At 33.9% G+C, this 22746-nt stretch overlaps 2 protein-coding genes across 4 annotated transcripts in view; one reads left to right on the top strand and one right to left on the bottom strand.

The window, feature by feature from the left end:
• The window catches only part of LRRN3 (leucine rich repeat neuronal 3), a 33528-nt gene extending 11683 nt beyond the window's left edge, over window positions 1-21845 (top strand). Inside the window, exon 2 of the mRNA XM_005013147.6 lies at window positions 18892-21845. Within this exon, the coding sequence (XP_005013204.2) occupies window positions 19244-21370 (2127 nt within the window). The 5' untranslated portion in view covers window positions 18892-19243 and the 3' untranslated portion in view covers window positions 21371-21845. The remainder of the gene's footprint in view (window positions 1-18891) is intronic.
• IMMP2L (inner mitochondrial membrane peptidase subunit 2) overlaps window positions 1-22746 on the bottom strand; it is a 456052-nt gene that overhangs the window by 241213 nt on the left and 192093 nt on the right. The window lies entirely within an intron of this gene.

The following is a 22746-nucleotide window of genomic DNA, read 5'->3' as shown; positions in this document are numbered from 1 at the left end:
ACATGTAAAACTGCAGAAATTAGATGCAGCACCAAATTCCAGAATTTGCTCTGGTGTTATCCACTGTGTAAGACAGCTTTTTCAGTTTGAAGGTCTGAGCATATATAAAATCATTGTAATGTGATTTATTTGGTACTAGGTTTAGAGGGAGGGTCGGGAAGCCCTTAAAGTATTTTTCTTATAGGAGAATACATAATCTGTGTAGATAATTTGCAACTCTGTTCTTTACAATGAGTAAAAGCTACACTTTGATAATGTTTTTTTTTTACAGAAAGTACTGCTGCAAAAATTAAATTATATTGCTTTATTAATCACTGGTATTGTATCAAGTTATTAAATCAATATCCCAACAAGACTATACTCTAAATTCAAAAGTGTAAAATGCAATGAAGTTTTAGAAACACCAAGTGTTTCACCAAAATAATACCAACATAGTGCCATTAACTATTTCTTAGCTATGGTCTTTACAAAGATGCCTGACAAAGCCTGCTTGTTGCCATTAATGGAGTTAAGTATTTGCATGTAGTTCAAATCTAAATGTTAATGATACAATTATTTCCTCTTACAACGATGCTTTTCTCATTATGCAACAACTCACAGAATTCATTACCAAACACGTTTCAAAACAAGCACAAAAAAAGTTTCTCTTAATAAGAACTTCTGTTCAGGCCCTAAACTAGGCTCCTTTGTGAGCAGCAAAATCTCAGCTTTCTAAGTGCCTTCTGGCTCTTCACTGATACTCATATTCAAGATAGATGCTTAATGGAATTTGACCGATTACAACTCACATTTAAGTGAATGAAACAAGTTTTAAAATTAGATTTCATTTCTGCTTACACTACCCAATAATCACACCCAGAGAATATCATCATCACTTACACTACTCCCAGCTATATCTTATTGACAGTAAGTATAGATAGTTTGACAAGGCAAAAAACAGTTTAAGCTGAATGCTTAAATTACTTCCTAAGCCAGGCAAAATACAGGAGTACAGAGAGATTCAAGGTAAAAGCTGACATAGATCTAATTCATTGTTATGTAAATACTATGGAGGAAAACCATAAAAAGCAAATTGAGTATATGAGACTGGATATGACACTGTTTTCCACACTGCAATTCTACACGTGTTTTATTCTTGGACTTTTTTCTGCATAATGAAAAAAAATTGTTACCCTGGCAACTGCCACATGTTACTCAGTTTATTTCTGAGATACAGAGCAGTCTATAAAAGAATAATACTGTTCACTTTAATCAGGATGTCTCAACGCCACTGAGAACTGGGAACTAAGCGTCACAACACATACATGGTTTTCCACAAAGTTTCAAGAAGGCATATCAAAGAAAGAAAAGCTATGTTTTTTGCATTAATCTTTTTTGCAGTCTCATTTTCTTTATTGCTTTATGTGTAAATGGGAAGCAAAGATTAAGCATTGTGTGAGGAAGGATTCATATTCTGCCCAATCTGACAGCTGTTTTCCACGTTCTCTTTTTATTACAGCTTTAGTGTATTTCTATGCCATATACCAAATGAGTAAAACTTTCAAAACTTATTTAATGATGTAGTAGATGCCATTTTCCAAAGCATAATAAGAAGGTAGATCTCCAACTCCCATCACCTGTCAGGGGTTAAGGTTTAGTTCAAAGGAAGAATTAAAACATTTCACAGGTAATCTTTAATTATCTGCCCTACCCTCCTAAATGAAGTGAACTCTGTTACATGCCTGGGTGCTATATAATTTATGAAGAGATGCCTCAGAATAATAATACCAAACTACCAGTATGCTAAAAAGGAAGTCATCTGAAGGCATCCATTAATGAGCACACATTAAGGAGAATTCTGACATTCTTCTGCATTTTGAAGGCTGGAAAGAGGCCACCTGAAGTCTACAGCCCAGGTTCTGGACATAGGCCTTTTTCTGTGCAGTCAATATAAACTATCAGTCCTACCTCAGTTCCATATTCCATAAATCAAGACAGTACTTTTAAGCTTCCCCCCTCTACCCTCCGCCCCCCCCAGCTCCTGGTTCATTTTCTTTTTCTAGATGGGACTTTGGGATAAAATTCAGGAAAAGGCTTGCTTAAATCCTGACTCATCATCCAAAATGCATGACTGTGCCAATTCAGATAATATAAATATTTCTAAACTTGCACTTGAAACAGAATAATCAAAAATTAAAAAGTTTTGATTTAAACAAGCATTTATATGTTTGAATATTCTTCCTGATGGCTATTTTCACAAGTTCTAACAAGTAAATGCTGCTCTGCCTATTTTACTCATCTCTTCTGATTTCTTCTATATCACCATGTACCTTAGAAGCTGGGGAACAAAGAGAAGTATAAAGAAGCCCACTTATATTTTCCCAGAAGATTTTGTAAAACATAGGAAGGATGGCACTGGCTAAAACTGAATTTTGGTATTAGATTGACAAGAAAAACAACAACATTGCAACAGTCATGAACAGGTCAGAAGTTCTGAACAGGTTGAGCAGTACAGTCTCAATCAATCTCTTTGATTGAGAAGGTAAACTGACAGAGGCTAAATATGTATTTATGCTTTGTCAAGAATGCAAGCTACAGGTATTTCAGATATTAATGAAAGCTTACATTGGTGAACTGGACAAAGACCAACACATTTGTTTCATATAGACCACATATACCTACATATATTGGGCAGTCCAAATGTTGGAAACACATGCCTCCCTTTGGATACATGTGCTTTAAAAATATATCACAGATAAATAAACAATAAATTCAGGTTACGTTATCCTAGTCCAGAATATACACACATAGAAGTGATTAGATTCTTACAATTAAAATAATTTACCTTTAGTAATGCATAAATAATTTATTCCTTTGATGCTTAGTTTAATCAAACTACAGAAGCAGAATAGTAGGGAACATAGAAACAGACTTTTTTTTCCATTCCCTTGGGGCACAATATAGAGCAATCAATTGTAAATTAATTGGGGAAAATTTGTGTTTTGCATAGCATAAAGAGGCAAAACATTAATTCACATTCATTTGCTTAATGGCATTTCTAATATGTTATGCATGTATGCAGCCTAGTTCTTTATATTGAGAAGCAAAACAATTACCAAGGATGTAAATACCAATAAACCATAATCTACATCTCTATTAAACAAGTAAAACTAAAGTCAAACTACTAGAAAATTTCTACACTTCTATTTGAGTGTATCAAATCCTCCATCAATTAACGAGAATTTATAAAGATTTTATTACATTTTGACACACTTGGTATAATTATGTAAAGGCATCCATGACAGCACAGAGGTTGTATGTTGTGCATTTTATCTGCATGAACACTTTCAAGTCAGTTCTGGCTCTTCATGCGTTATTTACTTTATTTCTTATATAAACTTAATATCTGATCCAAGTACTCTTTCAGTAGAAACTAATACTCTTTTTAGTGGTATCAATATATACATCTAGAAATTGTTCTTGCTATTTTTAAATAAAATCCAGCCTGTGTTTTTTCTTGTATTTGTACAGATAAATAGATAAAATAAATATATGAAATGCAGGGGAACAACACTTTATAGGTAAAGTTTCCAAACATGTTTTCAGGGGAAAACAAAAGCACATAAAGTAATAAAAGAAAAATAACAAGCATTTTGCATTTTACTGGCCTTAAAAAAATAATTTTAACTGGTGACTTATTGAATGAGATTCAATAGATACCATTCTTGCTCTGATTAAATGTCAAGGCTATAGACATGCTATTAAAAAGCAAGTGAGCAGTAATTTGGTGTGTATAATGACCGTTCCAAAGGATTTATCTGTGCAATACTTTTCTGTTCTTATCAATGAAACATCCTGTTCAGGTATCTTAAACTGTAGCTTCTTTATGATGGTATGTTTTGGTTTAATAATATTTCATTTCTATTTATAACAATAGAAGCAAACTGACACTAACTTAACCTGATTGTGATCAGAACCGTCAGTCAAAACCTTACTGCTTATACAAAAAACAGTGCCTTGTGATTATTGCTTCTCGTATCAGGGAAAGAAAGATTTGAGAACCCCAAATTTTCAGTTCATGTCCTGAGATAGGGAATTTGAACCACCATTTCTACAGCATTGACAAACCATTGCAAAAAAGATAGAAAAAGTTGTTTACAACTCCGTGCAAGACTAACCTCCGGTGGTATTCTAGGCCAATGTGGTTATCTCAGAAAAGTTTTGCGTGACTCTGTACAAGTCTAATCTCCAGAGACACTCTAGGTCCATGTGGTTATCTTAGAAAATGCTGCTCATCACCACTTTATTCTGTAATCTATGCCTAACCAGACACAATTGAGCCCTTAGGAAATAATAGACTTTTCTGAGAGGCATAGAAAGCACCTCTCAGTAGAAAAAAAAAACAGTGTGCACTGGACCACTCTGCAAGCTCCTTGTGTGTAAAAAAAATCAGGAGACAGTTTACAAGTATTTGTAGCATTTTTAGAATCTATGTCTATAACATAGGAAGTTAAACGTAGGAGGAAATAATGCAAGGTGACTGAGACTTTCTGCATCATATCTTAGAACAATATTCACATGTTTTCATACATATAAATATTTATAATAAAGATAAATTTATAATAAATATATTTATTCACAAATACATTCACTTTTTTTTTCTTCTCAAACTTGTTTCTATTAATAAAACCATACTCACACAACAAGCTGTTCAAAATAAAGTTGGGATCTATTATTGCAATTCTTCAGGTGTGAAGGAAATTGTGGTTTGGATTCAACACAGTTTATAAGAAATAATTTTTAGAAAAGTGAGTCATTCATTTACAGAGTAACTCCAACAGAAAGCGTTACACAGATTAAACAGTAAACTTAGAATATCAAACAACAAATCTGAATTAAGATATTAATTCAAATTCCTTATATGCAAAAAGTATTGCAAAAAATTATTTAGAAGTCATAACCTGTTTTCATGTGATTTTTTAATGGAGTGGTCAAATTTATCAATTAATCATTTGCAATTATTCATTATCTAGAACTGGTAAGTGAACACAAATGTCAGCACACTGCAGAAAGTAGGAAACACTGATAACCCAAAGAAACATAGAGCTTAGACTACAATTTGAGATCTTTCAAATTATGTGTGGTGAAAGCTGAGGTCTGGTATGAGGCTGATGGCATGATAATTGCTGTTTTCACTTGCCTCTTTTGGGCTTAAAAAGGATTGAGAAATCTAATCTTGCCACATGGGTCTCCAAACATCCATTACACAGATAGCTTCAGCCAGAGCAAAACAAGCCCTCAGATTGAGGAAAAAAAAAAAAACAGAGTCCTCAAAGGATATATAAAAATAAATGTATTTTTTCAGTGAAGTGCTGCTATACATCTAGTAGAGTAGAAGTAGAATTAAGTCAAAATCTATTCATTTTTACTTCCAACTCAGTTAATTTCCAAAGATGGTGAGCAAGAGAAAGACAAAACCAGAAAGAAAAAAAGAGATTCTCTTTCCCCCTCATCTTACTCTCCTCTCTGCCTCTAGCAGAGAAAAGCTGAGTTATGACTGTTTGCAACTACAGTTTTCATAACAAAACAAAGCTTTATTTCGGTACAATATTACCAGTTGAAATTGTGCTTTTGAGCTCAGAATCATAGGTATTAAGAAGGAAATTAACAAATTCCTTATAATTCCAAAGCTATTTTACAAAGCTAAGCAGCATATAAGATGACCAAACTGAAACAAAACAACAAAACAGTCATAGCCATGATGAAGAGTTCGATAACTCTTCTTACCAAATACTGCTCTTTTAAACTCTGAGACTGACTGACAGGAAGACTGAATGCTACATATCAGCATCTCCCAAATCAATATCTGCAAGTCTGGGAGATATGGATGGAGCTACCTTAAATTGATTTCTCATCAATAACTATTCTGAATGTTTTCCAGTTACAAAATTAAATGAGACCACAATTAACCTTACCTGGATTCTAACATGTCCTAACTGCTGAATACTCTATATGGATCCTCCTTTCCTATGGCCAATCTCTTCGACTTTATCTGACGTCTATTTTATGAAGAAATGCATGTGGTATTTCAGGTATTGTGAGTGCTCCCATTAGTATTCACAGAATCACAGAATCACAGAATTTCTAGGTTGGAAGAGACCTCAAGATCATCGAGTCCAACCTCTGACCTAATGCTAACAGTCCCCACTAAACCATATCCCTAAGCTCTACATCTAAACGTCTTTTAAAGACTTCCAGGGATGGTGACTCCACCACTTCCCTGGGCAGCCTGTTCCAGTGTCTAACAACCCTTTCGGTAAAGTATTGTCACATCAAACAGAAAATCTGATGATAATAATTTTGAACATAACAAAGGATATTTAATAAAGATTGTACTACAACAACTGTTACAGTGGAAGGATGTTTCCTGGTAACTACCTACATTTCTATTGCCTATCTATACAATCCATCTAACTCTGCAACATTCTTTCTATAACATGCAGAAGTAGAAGACAAACTTTACAATATCAAACTAGTATGTGCAGCCTCTAGAATTAAGGATTTTTCTCAGTGAGACAAATTTGCAGTTTCATGCTTCTTAACTTTATTAAAAAAAAAAAAAAAAAAAAAAGCAATTAAAATTGTGGTGAAAAATACTTCGAGAGTGAACTTTTGTAACAAAATATGATTGACTCAGTAGCAGGAATGAGCCTGTTCCAAAACAATCTGCTTAAGCTAATTACCAAACTAATGAAGGCTAATCATGTCAAACCTTCGAAACTGCTTGAAATATATGGTATTTCACAATTGAGAAAATTAAGCAGAAATATTTTTAATTAGAATATACAGGTTTATCTTTCAAGGATCACATTGGAACATAATCTACTATTTTATCTACAAAGGAAAGCAAAATAAATCAAAACAAATCTTTCAATTCAAAAATGAGTTAGTGGGTTGCTGTAGGACTGTGTGTTCCGTAAACTATTTCAGAGAAGAGACATGTTGCCTCTCTTTCCTTAACAGCTCTAGAAATTGATTCCACATATAGGGAAGAAGTATTTGGGAACATCATCAGGAGCCTTTTTGCTTGAACAGAATGTAATTCTTTCCTTTCAGACATACAGTCACAAAGTCTTATAGTAGTGCCTGAAATTAATAAAATCCAGAAGGAAGCAAGGAAAATTAGGAAGAGGAACAAGTGAAAGTCATCAAGATTTCTTCATCTAAGCACTTCCGAGGTTATCATTTTGGCAAATACATAGCATTATAATAGTATTATTCATCCTAAGAAAACAAAAAAACAAAAACAAACAAACAAACAAAAATGAGTGCTTATTAGCTGAACTTAGGTAATAGTTAATATTTTGTTCTGCAAATATCAAGTGGGAATGGTTTATATCCAAAATATTCTTGATACTCTCTTATTTATTATAGCTATGATAAAGCACACACAATCCTGCTGGAAATACATTCAAAAATATTCAAAACAGGGATTCTCTTGACCAAAAATAAATAAATAAATAATAATAAAAAAATAATAATGATAACAGACCAAGCTACTGTTAACACAACCTGCTCAACCTGTTGTGAAATGTTTTTGGCTAGGCACAGATCCCTACCTGACAATAACCAAACAGCAAGCTTCACTTTATCTTTGTTAATATGAAACTGCAGTCTTCCAGTTTTCTTTCAAGGTAATGATAGATTTTTGTAACTGAGTGTCTATGTCCCTACCTAAAGTAGATTCTGCAAGTTTCATTAAAAGTTTAGGCTTGTGAAAATCAGTTTTCTGTATCCATATGGCTGTATAAACCACAAGGACATTAAAAGGAATTAGACATCCTGACTGTAAAGAGAGCTCATCTCAATAATTTTTCATTGTTTTGTTCCAAGACAGACCTTTATTAACCAATGAAACTGAAACCCAGTTTTCAAGCCAAACATTTTTATGGCCTGCAGAGTATTTTCCTTACTGCTTGTAATGCAAGTCTTGATCAACCCTAAAAGCCTGTTCCTGAAGGACTGCCAAACAAAGCTATTTCACCTCATGTTTGCTATAACTTTCTACTTATTACTTCTGTAACTTTCAAATGTTTCCTGGATTCCTTCTTTAGCTTACATTATCTCTTCTGTCTCATGGATGACAGGAGACAGAAAAGAACATTCTGTCACTTTCAGGGAAATGCTTTCAGGACTTTTCAAGTTCTCAGCCATTCAGATGTGTTGCTTTACCCATTCATTTGATTCCAGAATAATCTCAACCTTTAACCAGTTGAAAGTTACCAGATGGCACTGGAGATTCAGAACTGGAATTTCAAGAATACATGATGATTATTCTTGATAACCAGTAGTGGAAATTGAGCCAGAGATAGGGACTGAAAATAAAGAAGTTAGAATGCTCACACTGCTCTGTACTCTGTATTCCAAATTATAGAAATCAAATCTAGACTTATTTTCAAAATCAGCATTGCCCACATAAAAATAGGATATCATAGTAAGGACAATTTAACGCATACTAAGGCAAACTTCACAACTGCTGTGGATTTTGAACTTCCAATTACTTCCATGCTTTGTTTCCTTAGGATTGAGAACATTAAAGCAATTTAAGGTGACATTTCCATGCTCATTAACAGAGGACACAGAGTCATTTGCAAGGAGAAAGACAGGTGGTTTATATCTTCCATCATTATAATACTAAATAAGGTGACACCTGTTGCCTGAAGGAAGGATAATTATCCTGCAAGAGAACTTATACTGCATATTCAGTTTACATTTATAAGAACTGGCAGGAAAAGCCACACAGCAAAGCTAAATTATTCTTGTTTATCAGTTTAAGCTATGGTTAAACAACTTAATCCCCAATGCACATTTATTGGTATTGGTACTGCATCAAGCAATGCAAGCAAGTAGGTCTGCTATTGGCCTTCACAAATACCTGCATTACCTATTATTACACACTAATGAAGAAAGCACTTATGTTACAATTTCAGAGTATCACCTTCACCTCTTCTTTTTGAGATAGTGGATTAACTACTTTTGAGATACTTTTTGTCTGGTTTCAACAGCCAAGGAAGGATGAAGTAAGAGATAAATCAACCCTTCCAAATGTCATAGAGAATTGATAACGTGTTCTTTGCCTTAAGTTTTTTCATGGTGTATGTGTACTTCTCTGAAACACAGCAACATGTGTGGTTTTAAATATTGCAGATTACATGGATGACTTTAAAAAACTCAGGTATACAAAAAAAAATTCTTTAAAATAATGGGAAAAAATAGAAGGACTGGGGAAAAATGAGATGGGAAGTGTGCCTCTGAGTCTACACATGCTGGAGAGGTATGATGGAATCAATAAGTTTGCAAATTTTGACATAAATTATCTTAACAACATGAAAGGAAGAAAAATATTGAAAGAAGATAGTGTTTCTAGAAGTATATGATTATTGAGCTATAGTGCTACACATGCAGGAAGGGATACTAAGCTTAAGTGCTTCTATTTATTTATCTTGTATTTATCCTTTTTATTCTGGTCCTATTTTGAAAAACAAATCATAAAAAGAAAATAATATCTGCATTTAAATGTATTCATTTCTGGGGAAATAAGAAATGAACCATGATAATCTTATAGTGTGGTTTAGAGCTGACAAATGGGTCATACATACAAAAAAGCAATAATTTCAGGTCTGAAAATAATATTAGTTTTGTAAATCATGTAAAAAAAAAAAAAACTTTACATGAAATATTAGCAATGAGATGCTCAACCAAGCAAAAACTGTAATTAAAACTAAACACAAATCAAAATACTTTCTGCAATCAGAAATGAGTATCTCTGTGAGGTAATTTATGAGTATGCATAAATCACTCCATAAAACACAGCAGAAAAAAGGATTGCAAGGATTATTTCCTAAACATTACAAAGAATATTCTGTTTTACACCTTGTCAGTTTTTGCATCCTGAAATTGCTTTTTTCATCAGTCCATATGTCTACACTGCCTGAAGAATATTTACATTTTATATATATATATATATATATATACACACATATATCCACTTCTGTTGAACAATACATTGTGAATCTGATTCCACAGGTGGCTCAGGATATAATTAATCACCCCATATATTCACAATTATAAAGTTAAAGCAATTTGGCCTAAATTGCTGGGAAGATTCAAAATATAGAATAGATTATCACACCCACTACTGGTACTTCAAACATACGTACATACATACATATATTTATTTATATTTTTTTTTACTCAGGATTTTCCACTAATTCCAATGACGAGCAATATTTTTTTCCCCTTCGTGGATCTTAAACTACATTCCATGCAGTATACATCAAATACAGGCTGAGACTGTATCAGGATGTTCCTGATACAATTGTATTCACTAGGCCCTTTTATATCTTTAGATTATTGTAGTTTAAAATCACATCCAGTGTGCACTGTGTTTGCTTGTTTGGTTGTTTGGTTTGTTGTTGGGTGTTTATTTTTTTTTTTAGGTATAGGGACATTTACCTTGACATGATGATATCTCAAAACAAATTATGAATATAGCAATAACTAAAAGGTGAAAACACTAAACATTTGGAGTCTGCCATTAAAGACTGATGGTTTAAATTAATTCAGGTCTTTCAAACCTAAATCTTTGTTATTGAAAAATTATACAACAGAAATTACAGCTCCTAAAATTATCTTCCTTACTATTATGCTAATTTTATTACAGTGACCTTTTTTTCCCATGATAAATTAAAAAAAAAAATCATAATAAATTCACAAGGAAAACATTATGTGATAAGTTCTGCCACTATCTTTCTTTGCCTATATTACAACTACCTGAGCACACCTGCTTCTATGTTGTAGGCATGTTTAACATTTACATTGTAAGAACCACAAAATAAAAATACAAAATGCAGACTTTGCCAACAGCTCTGCCTGATTTTGGCTAGGATTCTTTACTAGTCATATGTATTATAGGCCCCCAGAATTGGTGTGGTAGCTTTCTAGAAAATCCAGCCAAAACTGGTCTAACTCATCTTTAGTTCTGGCCATCTGCTTGGAGCATCTGGTAACTGGGTACATTCACCCACATCCAGAACGTGATCGTTCCCTTGCCAACTATGTGCCTAGGTAACTGCCAAAATGTGCTTTGCCGCTACTAACATGACAACTGTCAAAAAGAAGTTGAACATGTACAGATGAATCTAAATTAAACTAACACATTACTTTACCAACTTACAGCAATAATTTTTTAACATAATTGCTTGGTAATGGCAACAATAGATAACACACTTAAATAGAGAAACAGTTCTGAGGGTAGGAACTATAACAAGGATACAAAAGATTTAAGTACTTTGAAAAGTTATTTTCAATCTTCTTACTATTTTCTCTGACAACTCGAAATTAGATTTGTAGCTTTATTTTAGAAATCAAAACAATTAAGTAATTGTAGCAATGAAAAAATAGAAAAAAATCAGAATTATACATTCAGTATCTGATTTTTGAAGAAGAAATTAAAAAATCGGATTACTTTGAGGCTTATTTTACAATTAATCCAAGTCTATAAAGTTATTAGATGTAGTCTAACTGACAAGCATTGAAATTATTACAAGAGGATTTGGAATGCTATACAAGGAATCAGAATATAGATGACAGATTATAACAAAAATGGAAAAGAAGTGTGCAACTTCAATTGAAATTCATCATCTTGTCATGTAAATATAATTTTCTAATATCTCTGCTCACACAGAAAGAAATACCTACATATTATTTTATGTATTTCATCTTAGGAGTAGTAGTAAAGGAAAAAAAAAAAAAAAAGGTAACTAATTGATGAAACAATGATTTCCTTTACCCAGTATCATTGCACAAACTTTTCGTCCTCTTCTGCCATGACACTTGTGAAACAGTGGCATGATTTAATAAGTCAAAATAAGTCAAAAGCACATGAAAGAGAAAGTGTCAGTTTTACAGACTGAAAATTTAAAAGAAAAGCCTGGAAAACTTATCCAAGATCATGACAGTAAATTATTATGCCATGGTTAAAGGAAAAAAATAAAACCTGGTATGTTCTGAGATTGTCATGGTGCCTTCTCTTTCTTTCTTGCCCTGTCATCTGTCGTCATTTTTCCTGTATTTGAATTGAAAGCTCCATGGAATAAAGATCACAGTTCTGTTCTGCAGCAAGTTAACCACAGACAGTGGTCCTCATCCACCACTATGGCTCCAATGCACAATGCTGCTGCCTCAACTGCTGCCAAATTTAGAATAGTAACAAAATTATATATTATTTCTATTAAGCACTGTGATTATGATTGACAAATGCCTTGCTTCACATGCAGGTGGTCCCACAGTTATCTGCCATTCCATGGTCAATCATGCTAATCCAGTTTAAAATACAGAGGAAACAAGTGCAATATCTTTTCCATTCTCAAATTTTTAAAAGGTTTTACCAACTGTTCCTTCAAGTCCTTTTAAAAGTTTTTCTAAAATATAATGTGTATTAAATTCTCATATATCATATATTAATATGCCTTTGGCTTCCATTTTACTTTCTTGTACATACTTTCAACATATCTATTTTAAATCTATTTTCAAGGCTTTGTGCTTTATAATATCACAAAGTTTGTTTAATGTAATTTTTAACTGATACAAGAGATACAACTACAGTAAGTTCTTAATGAATTGCATATGATGGTAGTTCCTCTGATAGCTGTGAAATTGTTTCAACATACAGTAAACAAGAGCACAAGGATAGTCGGCCAGAGAAGGGGTGGATCATGTGGATCTATCTGATCATAATGTTTTTATGAATTATTTTTATTTTTACATTAAAGTAGACTCAAAGCACATAATGCCCATGGATGCTAAGAATTTTTAATGACACACAAAATCATGCCATTCTTATCTTGCAGTGTCTATGGTGTGAGAACTTGTTCTGTTTTACAGACATATTAAATATCTTATACTTTTGCCTTTCCCCCAGGAAAATTTATTCCAAAAATGGAAAAAAAAAAAAGAAAAAGTAACAAGTTCACAAAATAAATATACGCACATGCACTGAAATAAATATATAAATATTCAGACACTGCAAATTGCTTCTAGGGTTAAATACAAGTAGCTTTGCCATTTCCTTTGCATCTTGCACTTACTGCTATACAGAGCAAGCCTGAAGTTCTAAAAATCCATTATTAGAAGAAAGTAAAGTAGATTTTCATAATTAAAAAAACATCCTAACAGTAATCCCTAGTCAAATTTTTCAAACGTGTCCATAAATTTTAGATACTCACTTTTGAGTTTTTCAACCCAACATTCTAAAAATCCAACTATCATCTGATACTGTCAGTCACCCAAGTTGAACACCTCAAAACTAAGATTCTCAGTAACACCCATTCACATTTGCATTTCAATGTGAAACTGTATCTGAGCCATATATAACAACATAAAACAGTAAGAGTGTATTACAGTTAACTGTTAATTTGCACTTGTTAATTTGTAAAGAGAAACAGGATTCTGTATGAAACTCCTTGCTCTGGAGAGTGGAATGAAAGTAAGACTCCATATTCCTTCCAGCAGAAATTCCTTCCATTTTTACGAAGCCTATATATATTTTCCAGCAATTTTATCAGACCATCTAAATTTCCAGAAATATCTTATTTCAGGACAGGTTCTCTTATGAAAATCTACCATATTACCTTTTTGTGCTTTAACACTAAACTTATATTCATTGCTCAGTCACAGACTCCACACGTATTAAAAACAAAACAAAACAAAACAAAAAAAACTAGTAACATAGGGGAAAAAAGCACCATTTATTTGAAGTAGTTCAAGAATTAAGTTGTTGCACTTTTCTTTTTTTTTTTAATCAATAGTACTGTAATAAAAATGCCCCAAGAAAAAACATTTTCTATTTTAATCATTCAACAAGCAAGGAAGAACATCACAAAAAGTGTTAGAAAAATACTAAATTTTCAAACGTAGTCTGTGTAACTCCTCGTCTCTGACTTAAAAAAATAATAATAAATAATAATAAAAAACAAACAAACAAAAACTAAGTGCTGTAACCACAGTCAAGTGAGGAATGAAATCGCATCCCCAGTTTTTGGTTAGTTGACATTTCCAGGATTTCTGTCCACAGAAACGCTCAAAGTGGTTATAATGACAAGAACCGAGAAGTGGCTCTTTCAGTTGATGTTTTTGAAAGGTAGCTTTGTACGAACAGCTGTGTTTTCAAAATGCTTGCCACCTCTAAATTGGTCCTTGTGAAGTGAACTGTTTGCCTTATTGCCAGCAGGGCACATTGCAGTGTAGCTGCTGCATTTTTAGTTTTTATCACTGTCTCTCTAACTGCTGAAGTGGAAAAGAAAGATTGCCAAAACCTGACGTGTTTCTTTTCCTTTCTGCCCACTCTGACTTGGTTTTTAGCTGTCTGTTGCTCCAGTGACGAGAAACATTGCTCAGTTTATTCATTCACTGAATGTCTTTTCCAGCTCAAATAATGGTGATACCCTCTTGTAAACCAAGGCTCCAGCTGTCAATAGCAGTAAACAAAACAAACCTAATTAAGACATACCAATCATTGTCTACACAAGAGATAATTAGGTTGCAAGTCACGCTTACCAAAGAATCCAAGGTGTGTCTTCCTAAAAGCAAGAGGTAACACCTTACAAGCAAGAGACGCACTGCATTTAATAAGACCATAACTATGGATTGAATGTAACAGGGATGAACTTCCAGAAGAAATTAAAGAGTCTCTCGACAAAAATTTAAATACTTTATGATAGAACTTATAGCACAGAAAAACAATAATAAAATATTGAATAATTATTATTGCTAATAAGCAATAGTAATATTTTAGATGCAGAAGCTATTTAGGCTTTTCAACTTCAGACATTATGAAGCAAACCACAACATTTTGTCCAAATGAGGAAATACATGTACAATCAGACTGCTAATAACAATTTTTCAGTGCACTCAAGTAAAGACTTTTACATCAAAGACCCTAAAACTACCATGCATAGCTCCTGCTGCTGCTTGTGTGAAAACACTAATCCCACAGCTCAGCTAGCGGGTGGTAGTTTGCTGCTGAGCCTCATCTCTACAGGTTTGTCTGTTCTGCATCATAGTCAGCACAAGTTTTAAGAATCAATTGCATCACATCAAATACATCGAATCACCATCAAAACCCACTAAAAAGAGCTATAATAAAAATAAAAATAGTGTTTTTATGTAACAGATTATGGTTACATAACTGCAGTATTTCAATTATTTTATTTGTCTGTTTAGAAAAAAATATCTACTTTTGCACAGGAAGCCTCCATATGTAAATCTCAGATACCTTAAATACTATTCCAAGGAACAGGACAAATGACCTTCAGGTTCTCTTTGTCCTCCTTACTGGTACCTTTAAAATTGGATATTTGAAATGCAAAACTTTCACATACAGCTCCAGATGGTACAAAGCACTTAGCTTTAAAGCACTGGAAGGCATTAATAAAAATTCTGAAAGTCACAGTTAGTAAGAGTTTTTCAATTTAATCTTTATTTACTGTTATCAGTATATTAATGAAGAAAGGGAATCAACATGTTCCCAAAGTTCAAAGTATCACAATGTTAAATGCTTATTTCCAATATAAACATTTATCTCTGTGAGGCTACATTCTTCAAGGAAATTGAACTTCAATTACAATTTATGGTCTCGAGTGCAAGATAGCAGTTTACATGAGGTTTATTTTATTACAGTAAACTGCAGCTCACTTCTCAGTTCAAAATGGTTTGTACATATCTCAAGGTTAGAAATTAATTACATACACACAGGAACACAGACTCACACAATCAATACAACAAGTTGACATAAGCAAAGTCATACTGCCTAACTTCATTTTGGGTTTTGATCTCTTCAAATGGGACCAGAAAACTTAACATCAGTAATCCATGCTTTCTTAATATTTTTGTCAACATCGTATATTGAAGATTGACACAATAATACTATTAGAAACAAAAAGACCAAAGCAAATGTTTTGCCACCCAAACCATCCTACACATTTTTTCCTGTGCCTCTCAATGCTTCTCTCTTTTTTTTTTTTTTTTTTGTATAGTGTCCCACAAGGCACCATGGATGCCAGCACTACTCTAGAAATATTCTTTTATTCCATACCTTGAATGAAGTCAATAGCAAATCATTTTCATATAAAAGAATACACAAATATAACACTATTTAACCAAAAACCTTTCTGAAGTGAAACAATGTATTTTGGAATGATGACTTCGTAGGCTTGGAGAGAGTGAAAATTATTCTACAATCTGTTATTCAAGGCACTCAACCCCAGTGAATATTTTATACAAGGCAGAAGCATTTCAACTGGAGAAATAAGGAAGATTAATGCTAGAACACTACATGAGCTTGAGCTGGTCTCTTATTAGCTGAAGCATTCACCAGAAACAGAAAAGACATCAAACTAAATCATAAAGAAGAATTTCAACCTGAATCTCTCATATCTTTTTGACTCCTTTTGGAGAAAGCCCAGTCTAATTAATATATGATGTGAAAATGTCCACTAATGCCCTTGTTTCGGGCTCAAGAATCACATAGAAGCTGAAGTACTAACTGATGTTGGTTTTATGTACACAAAAATGTAGTAATTTACATACTTTTCTGTGTGCAGCATCTCAGGTACCTAGTACTTTACACATGAAAAGTCCATCTCTGTCTACATCCTATCATTCACAGTGACCAACAGCAAATGTCCAGGGTGCAGCACAAAAGCAGGTCAACTATTTAGTCATGCTCCCCCAAAATACTTTCCCAGTACCTCTACCGAGCAATAGTCCTAAGCATCATAATAGACTTTAAATGCTGAGCTTAGATATCTGCAGGAGTAATTTATTGAACCTCCATATCTATATTACTCAGGTAAGAGTTCCAATGACATTTCAATTACTAGAAGCTTACATTTTGTATTTGCCATACAAATATATTTGTAATATACATTCCAATTAAAATTCCAGAAGTTAATGGAACATGTGCCTAAGAAAGTGCATCAGGAACAGGATTCAAAAAGTGCTCTCCCATCTCCTCCAAATCCTCTCCTCTGCCTATATAGTAAATTACATCTGTGCATTTGGCATTGAATGATTTCTACTGAGAGACCTTTAGTAAATGGGACAGTATTCCATATAGGCACATCACCTTGCCTTCTGATACCTAAATTAAGAGCAAGTTATAAGCATTTGCTGTCCAATGCAAATCTCTATTTTTCTGCAAGCCCCAAGTTCATATCATTTCCCAGAACAAAGGAACAGATTATATTTTTACTATTTCTATCGACATAGCTTTGCATTTCAGTATAAACTGGGCCATTTCCACAAAAAACATATTATTAATCCTCAAAACAGCAGAATGTTTCTGTATGTTTACCTCACACATTGTCTGTTCACTTTTTTGATATACTTACGTGTTAAAATAAAATATTAAATGTCTTAAAATGTACATAACACAGAAGCCACAAACATTTGCCAAATGTTCTTCAATACTCAACATTGTCCAACACCTTTCTTCTGAGCTGATACGAAATGCCTATTTGATCAACATGTCCAATCCTCCTGAGCCTGCAAAGGAAATCTAAAATCCAAATCCTTGACACTTGACTTTTGTAATTCTGTCTATCGATACCAACAACATCTCAGAAGTTATTTATCAATGTCAATGAAGCATTGATCTCATCTTACAGTTTGTAAACAATGTCACTGTGAATTTTAATACAAGAGCCAAAGGGGAAAAGGGCATAAATGTGTATCATACAGCAGCCTTCTGAGACAGAGTCTGGTAACAGTTAGTGTATAGTCTATATTCTGAAGCAAACGCAGCAGCTAATGTATACTACTTAATATATAGAAACGCAGAAGCTTTTGAATTATATGACTTGGAATACAATGTACACTAGTAGTAGGATATTTTTCCCCAGGAAAAGTAAGTAGATACCAAAAATCTGAAGAGGACACATTTGACATTTCAGAATGCTACAACTCCAGTCTTTGTTATCATTTGGGATATGAAGACAGTCTGCAACTTAATAGCAAATTTCAGATTCTTGCAGAGCTACAGATGAAAAAGCAACTGCTAGCGTTGGCTGTTTTTCATATATTCTTATCACTCTAAAGATGATTTTCTGTTTTTTATTATTCCCTGCAATTGAAGCTATTGAAGCCAAAATAAGCAAGCCAGTAATTAGACTAAATTTGCCAAAATGACGAGCTATTTAATATAAGGTATATATTCCTTTCTAATTGCTTTAAAGAGAGAGAGAATAAAAAGTTTTCTTCCTAAACATCAGCTACAAAAAGAATTAAAAAATGATAAAATTAGTGGATTATCAATTTTGTAAATTGATAGTATCTCAAAGTATCTCAAAGGCTTGCCTCAGAATGTCATCATTAGGAATGTGTATTAATCCAACCATTCAATTTTCCTCTGATTACACATAAATTAAGTTCTTTATATTTATAAATTTTATGTTCAAAAGTTAAATATTCATTCTCTGTAGGATTTTGCTCAGTGTTTACATTTTCAAAGCCAACAGAACTGTCTGCTTCTACTGATAACTGTAAAAAAAAAATATTTTAAAGGGGCGTAAAATATGTAGAAAAATCTCACTGATATATTTTGCTTTATACTTTATGGATCTTCATCTTTCTTCAGAGCAATGCTCCACTGGATGCATGACAAGCTACAAGTCTGAAGATATATTACTATATTAACTTCATTTATGCTGTCCGGATACCACTACAATACTCTAGGCACCACAGTCATTTTCTTTTCTTACTTGCAATAATTAACACTAGATAGCAAGAGATGGCTAAATTAATTTATAACTTTATAGTTTCTTATACTAATTATTTCCTCTTCTTATATTTTAGGTCATCCTGTCATTCCTGCAAACACTAATCAATCATGGGATTTGAAGTTAATACTACTAAATAAATGAATTGCTTAATCTCCTATGACCATCTATACATGCTTCATCTTCACAAAGCTTATCAATTTTATGTCATCAAGGACAGAGTGACCTTCATTTCCACAAAATGTCTCTTACTACTGGACAAGTTGGTTGCAAATTTATCACTTATCCTCAGGAAGAAAGTCCTTCGCAATCAGCATTTGACAAATGCAAGTGTGTGTTTTATCAATTGACCGGGTCATACTGAATTGCAAAACCATAACCGTGGAATACTTACGGGGTCTGTTACTTTTCTGAACATTTGAGCTAAGATGAAGGACATGCAACTCAAAATTAATTTTCTACTTGGCCTAGTTATCACTGCAGTAGTACAAGCTGTAGAAAAAAAAGCAGACTGCCCAGAGTCATGTATATGTGAGATCAGACCTTGGTTCACCCCCAAGTCTGTGTATATGGAGGCTCCAACAGTGGACTGTAATGATTTAGGCCTTTTTAATTTTCCAGCCAGACTGCCTGCCGACACACAGGTTTTACTTCTACAGACTAACAATATTGCAAAAATTGAACACTCAGTAGACTTTCCAGTGAATTTGACTGGTCTAGATTTATCTCAGAACAATTTATCCTCAGTGGCCAGTATTAATCTTACAAAGATACCACAGTTGCTTTCTGTGTACCTTGAAGAAAACAAACTTACTGAACTCCCTGAAGAATGTCTCTCTGGACTCCACAATTTGCAAGAGCTTTATATTAATCATAACCTGCTTTCTGTGATTGCACCTGGAGCTTTCATAGGCCTCAATAATCTTCTCAGACTTCATCTCAATTCAAACGGTCTGCAAATGATCAACAGTAAGTGGTTTGAAGCTATTCCTAATCTGGAGATTCTCATGATTGGAGAAAATCCAATAATCAGAATCGAAGATATGAACTTCAAGGCCCTTACCAATCTGCGCAGCCTAGTTTTAGCTGGAATAAATCTCACTGAAATACCAGATAATGCCTTGGCTGGCCTTGACAATTTAGAAAGCATTTCCTTTTATGACAATAGATTTGCTAGAGTGCCCCACATTGCTCTTCAAAAGGTTACAAATCTTAAATTTCTGGACCTAAATAAGAATCCCATTAACAGAATACGAAGAGGAGATTTTAGCAATATGCTGCACCTAAAAGAGTTAGGAATTAATAACATGCCTGAACTGATTTCCATAGATAGCCTTGCTGTTGACAATTTGCCAGATTTAAGAAAAATAGAAGCTACCAACAACCCCAGATTATCATACATTCATCCAAATGCATTCTACAGACTTCCCAAGCTGGAATCTCTCATGCTCAATAGCAACGCGCTGAGTGCCCTGTACCGCAGCACAATTGAATCATTGCCCAACCTGAAGGAAGTCAGTATACACAGCAATCCCATTAGATGTGATTGTGTCATCCGCTGGATTAACATGAATAAAACAAATATTCGGTTCATGGAGCCGGAGTCTCTGTTTTGTGTAGACCCTCCCGAATTCCAAGGCCAGAACGTGCGACAGATACACTTCCGAGAAATGATGGAAATCTGTCTCCCTCTGATAGCTCCTGAAAGCTTTCCGTCTACTCTGGATTTGAAAACTGGTAGCCATATTTCCTTACACTGCAGAGCAACAGCAGAACCGGAACCTGAAATCTACTGGATAACGCCATCAGGACACAAACTTTTGCCTAATACTATTTCTAATAAGTACTACATTCATTCTGAAGGAACATTAGACATAAGTGATGTAACACAAAAAGAAAGTGGCTTATACACGTGCATAGCAACAAATTTAGTTGGGGCAGACCTAAAGTCAGTCATGATTAAAGTGGATGGCTCTTTTCCTCAGGACAGCAATGGACCTTTGAATATTAAAATAAAAGATATAAAATCTAATTCTGTTTTGGTTTCATGGAAAGCAAGTTCTAAAATTCTGAAGTCCAGTGTTAGATGGACTGCTTTTCTGAAAGCGGAAAACTCTCAGGCTGCACAGAGCGCTCGAGTACCGTCTGATATACAGGTATACAACCTAACACATCTAAATCCATCAACTGAATACAAAATTTGTATAGATATTCCCACTATTTATCCACAAAATAAGAAACAATGTGTCAATGTAACCACAAAAGGACTAGACTTGGCAGTGAAAGGCTATGAAAAGAACAACGTAATAGGATTCCTTGTCTGCCTTGGTACTCTCCTGGGAATCATCTCTGTGGTATATCTCTACAGCTGCATCTCACGAGAGACGAACTATGACGTCAGACACAGCTATCTAAAGAATTACCTGAAGAAGCAATCCTTTTCACTCAACGAGATTTATCCTCCTTTAATCAGTCTTTGGGACATGGGCAAAGAAAAAAGCACAGCAATGGAAGTAAAAGCAACTGTAATAGGTGTACCAACCAATATGTCATAAATATCAATCAATCTCTGAAATAAAAAGCACATGACTGCATTTGTGCTGAATAAAAAGGGAACAAGAAAAAGTACTTCATTTAGAAATTAGATGCCTGGACTTTGCTGCTGCTGACAAATGGAAATATGCCTCAGCATAAGAGAAGAATTTTAAATATGGCTTCTAAGGGTATTCTACCAACCAAATACGATTAACTTCATTTTCTAGAACTTTCATGAGACTTTTAAGTCTGGAATACAGTGAAAGTAGCCACATTTTCTGTATTTTTTTTTTAATTATTATTACATAAAAGTAGTGGAACTGAGCAATACCTCCTCCTGTGCTGTATTACACACACTAGCCACGAGTTTTTGCAGTGAACAGATATACTAGGATTGACACATGGTGTAATGAAATGGACAAATTCTGTAGAGTAGACACAGTGAGTATGTAAAATTTTTTTATGATGAAAATACATTTTTGATTAAAATCAAAACAGTTTTTGTCTTGTTTGTTTCCAAAACATATTCTGGGAGCCCGTCTAACAATAAACAAATTCATTATAAAGTCTTATAAAATATTTCCTTACATATTCTCACGTTTAAATGCCAATCTGAGCACATAGGTTATTTTTGCTGTCCTTAGGCTGTACAACTGCAATGAACTACACAATAAACACTTTCACAAAGTACTTACCCATACTGGTAAGTAGCAATGTTGTATTTTACATGTTGATTATTGTGGGAGGAGGAAGAGAGAAGTGCAGAAAGGAGGCATAAGACTGACAGAGCAACAGGCTACTGTTTAAAGCACATTTTGAATTGCTTTGATTCCTCGCCCCCCCCCCCCCCCAGAAATCTGAAAACTAAATGCAATTTTTATACTCTGAAAATGTAAATTCAATATTTTGTCTTCAGTCAAAAGGGGAACTCAGTTATTAGTAATGCCTAAACTTCAGGCTGGTGATAGAGTGAACTTGGCTAGTTTGAACAGTTTAGATGATATTAAGGATTTCTTTCTGGACCTGCACACTTCTGTTCAGCAATAACAACAACTGACTAGTTTATAAACCTCCCCAGCTTTCACAGTGTAACAAGCAATAAATGACTGACAGAAACATTATTAGTAGAAATGAAATGAAACGAGACGAAAAGAGAACAATGAATACCTGACTCTACTCATATTGAGGTTAAAGTTCTCACGGGAGTAGGACTGGGTCCATAAGCAGCAAATGTGCACAAAAAACTGTTGATCAGAATGTTGATTACAAGCTAAAACCAATTCTGTTAGGATAAAAAAAGTGACTACTCCTAAATCCAGTACAGAAAAGATATCTGACTGTTAAGATAGCTGATGAAAAAATATGGTGACTCCAAACAAAGAAATTGGTAGCAGAA

The sequence above is a fragment of the Anas platyrhynchos genome, chromosome 1 (genome assembly GCF_047663525.1).
Source record: "Anas platyrhynchos isolate ZD024472 breed Pekin duck chromosome 1, IASCAAS_PekinDuck_T2T, whole genome shotgun sequence".
Classification (NCBI taxonomy): Eukaryota; Metazoa; Chordata; class Aves; order Anseriformes; family Anatidae; genus Anas; species Anas platyrhynchos.
This window is presented reverse-complemented; position numbering and strand designations above follow the sequence as displayed.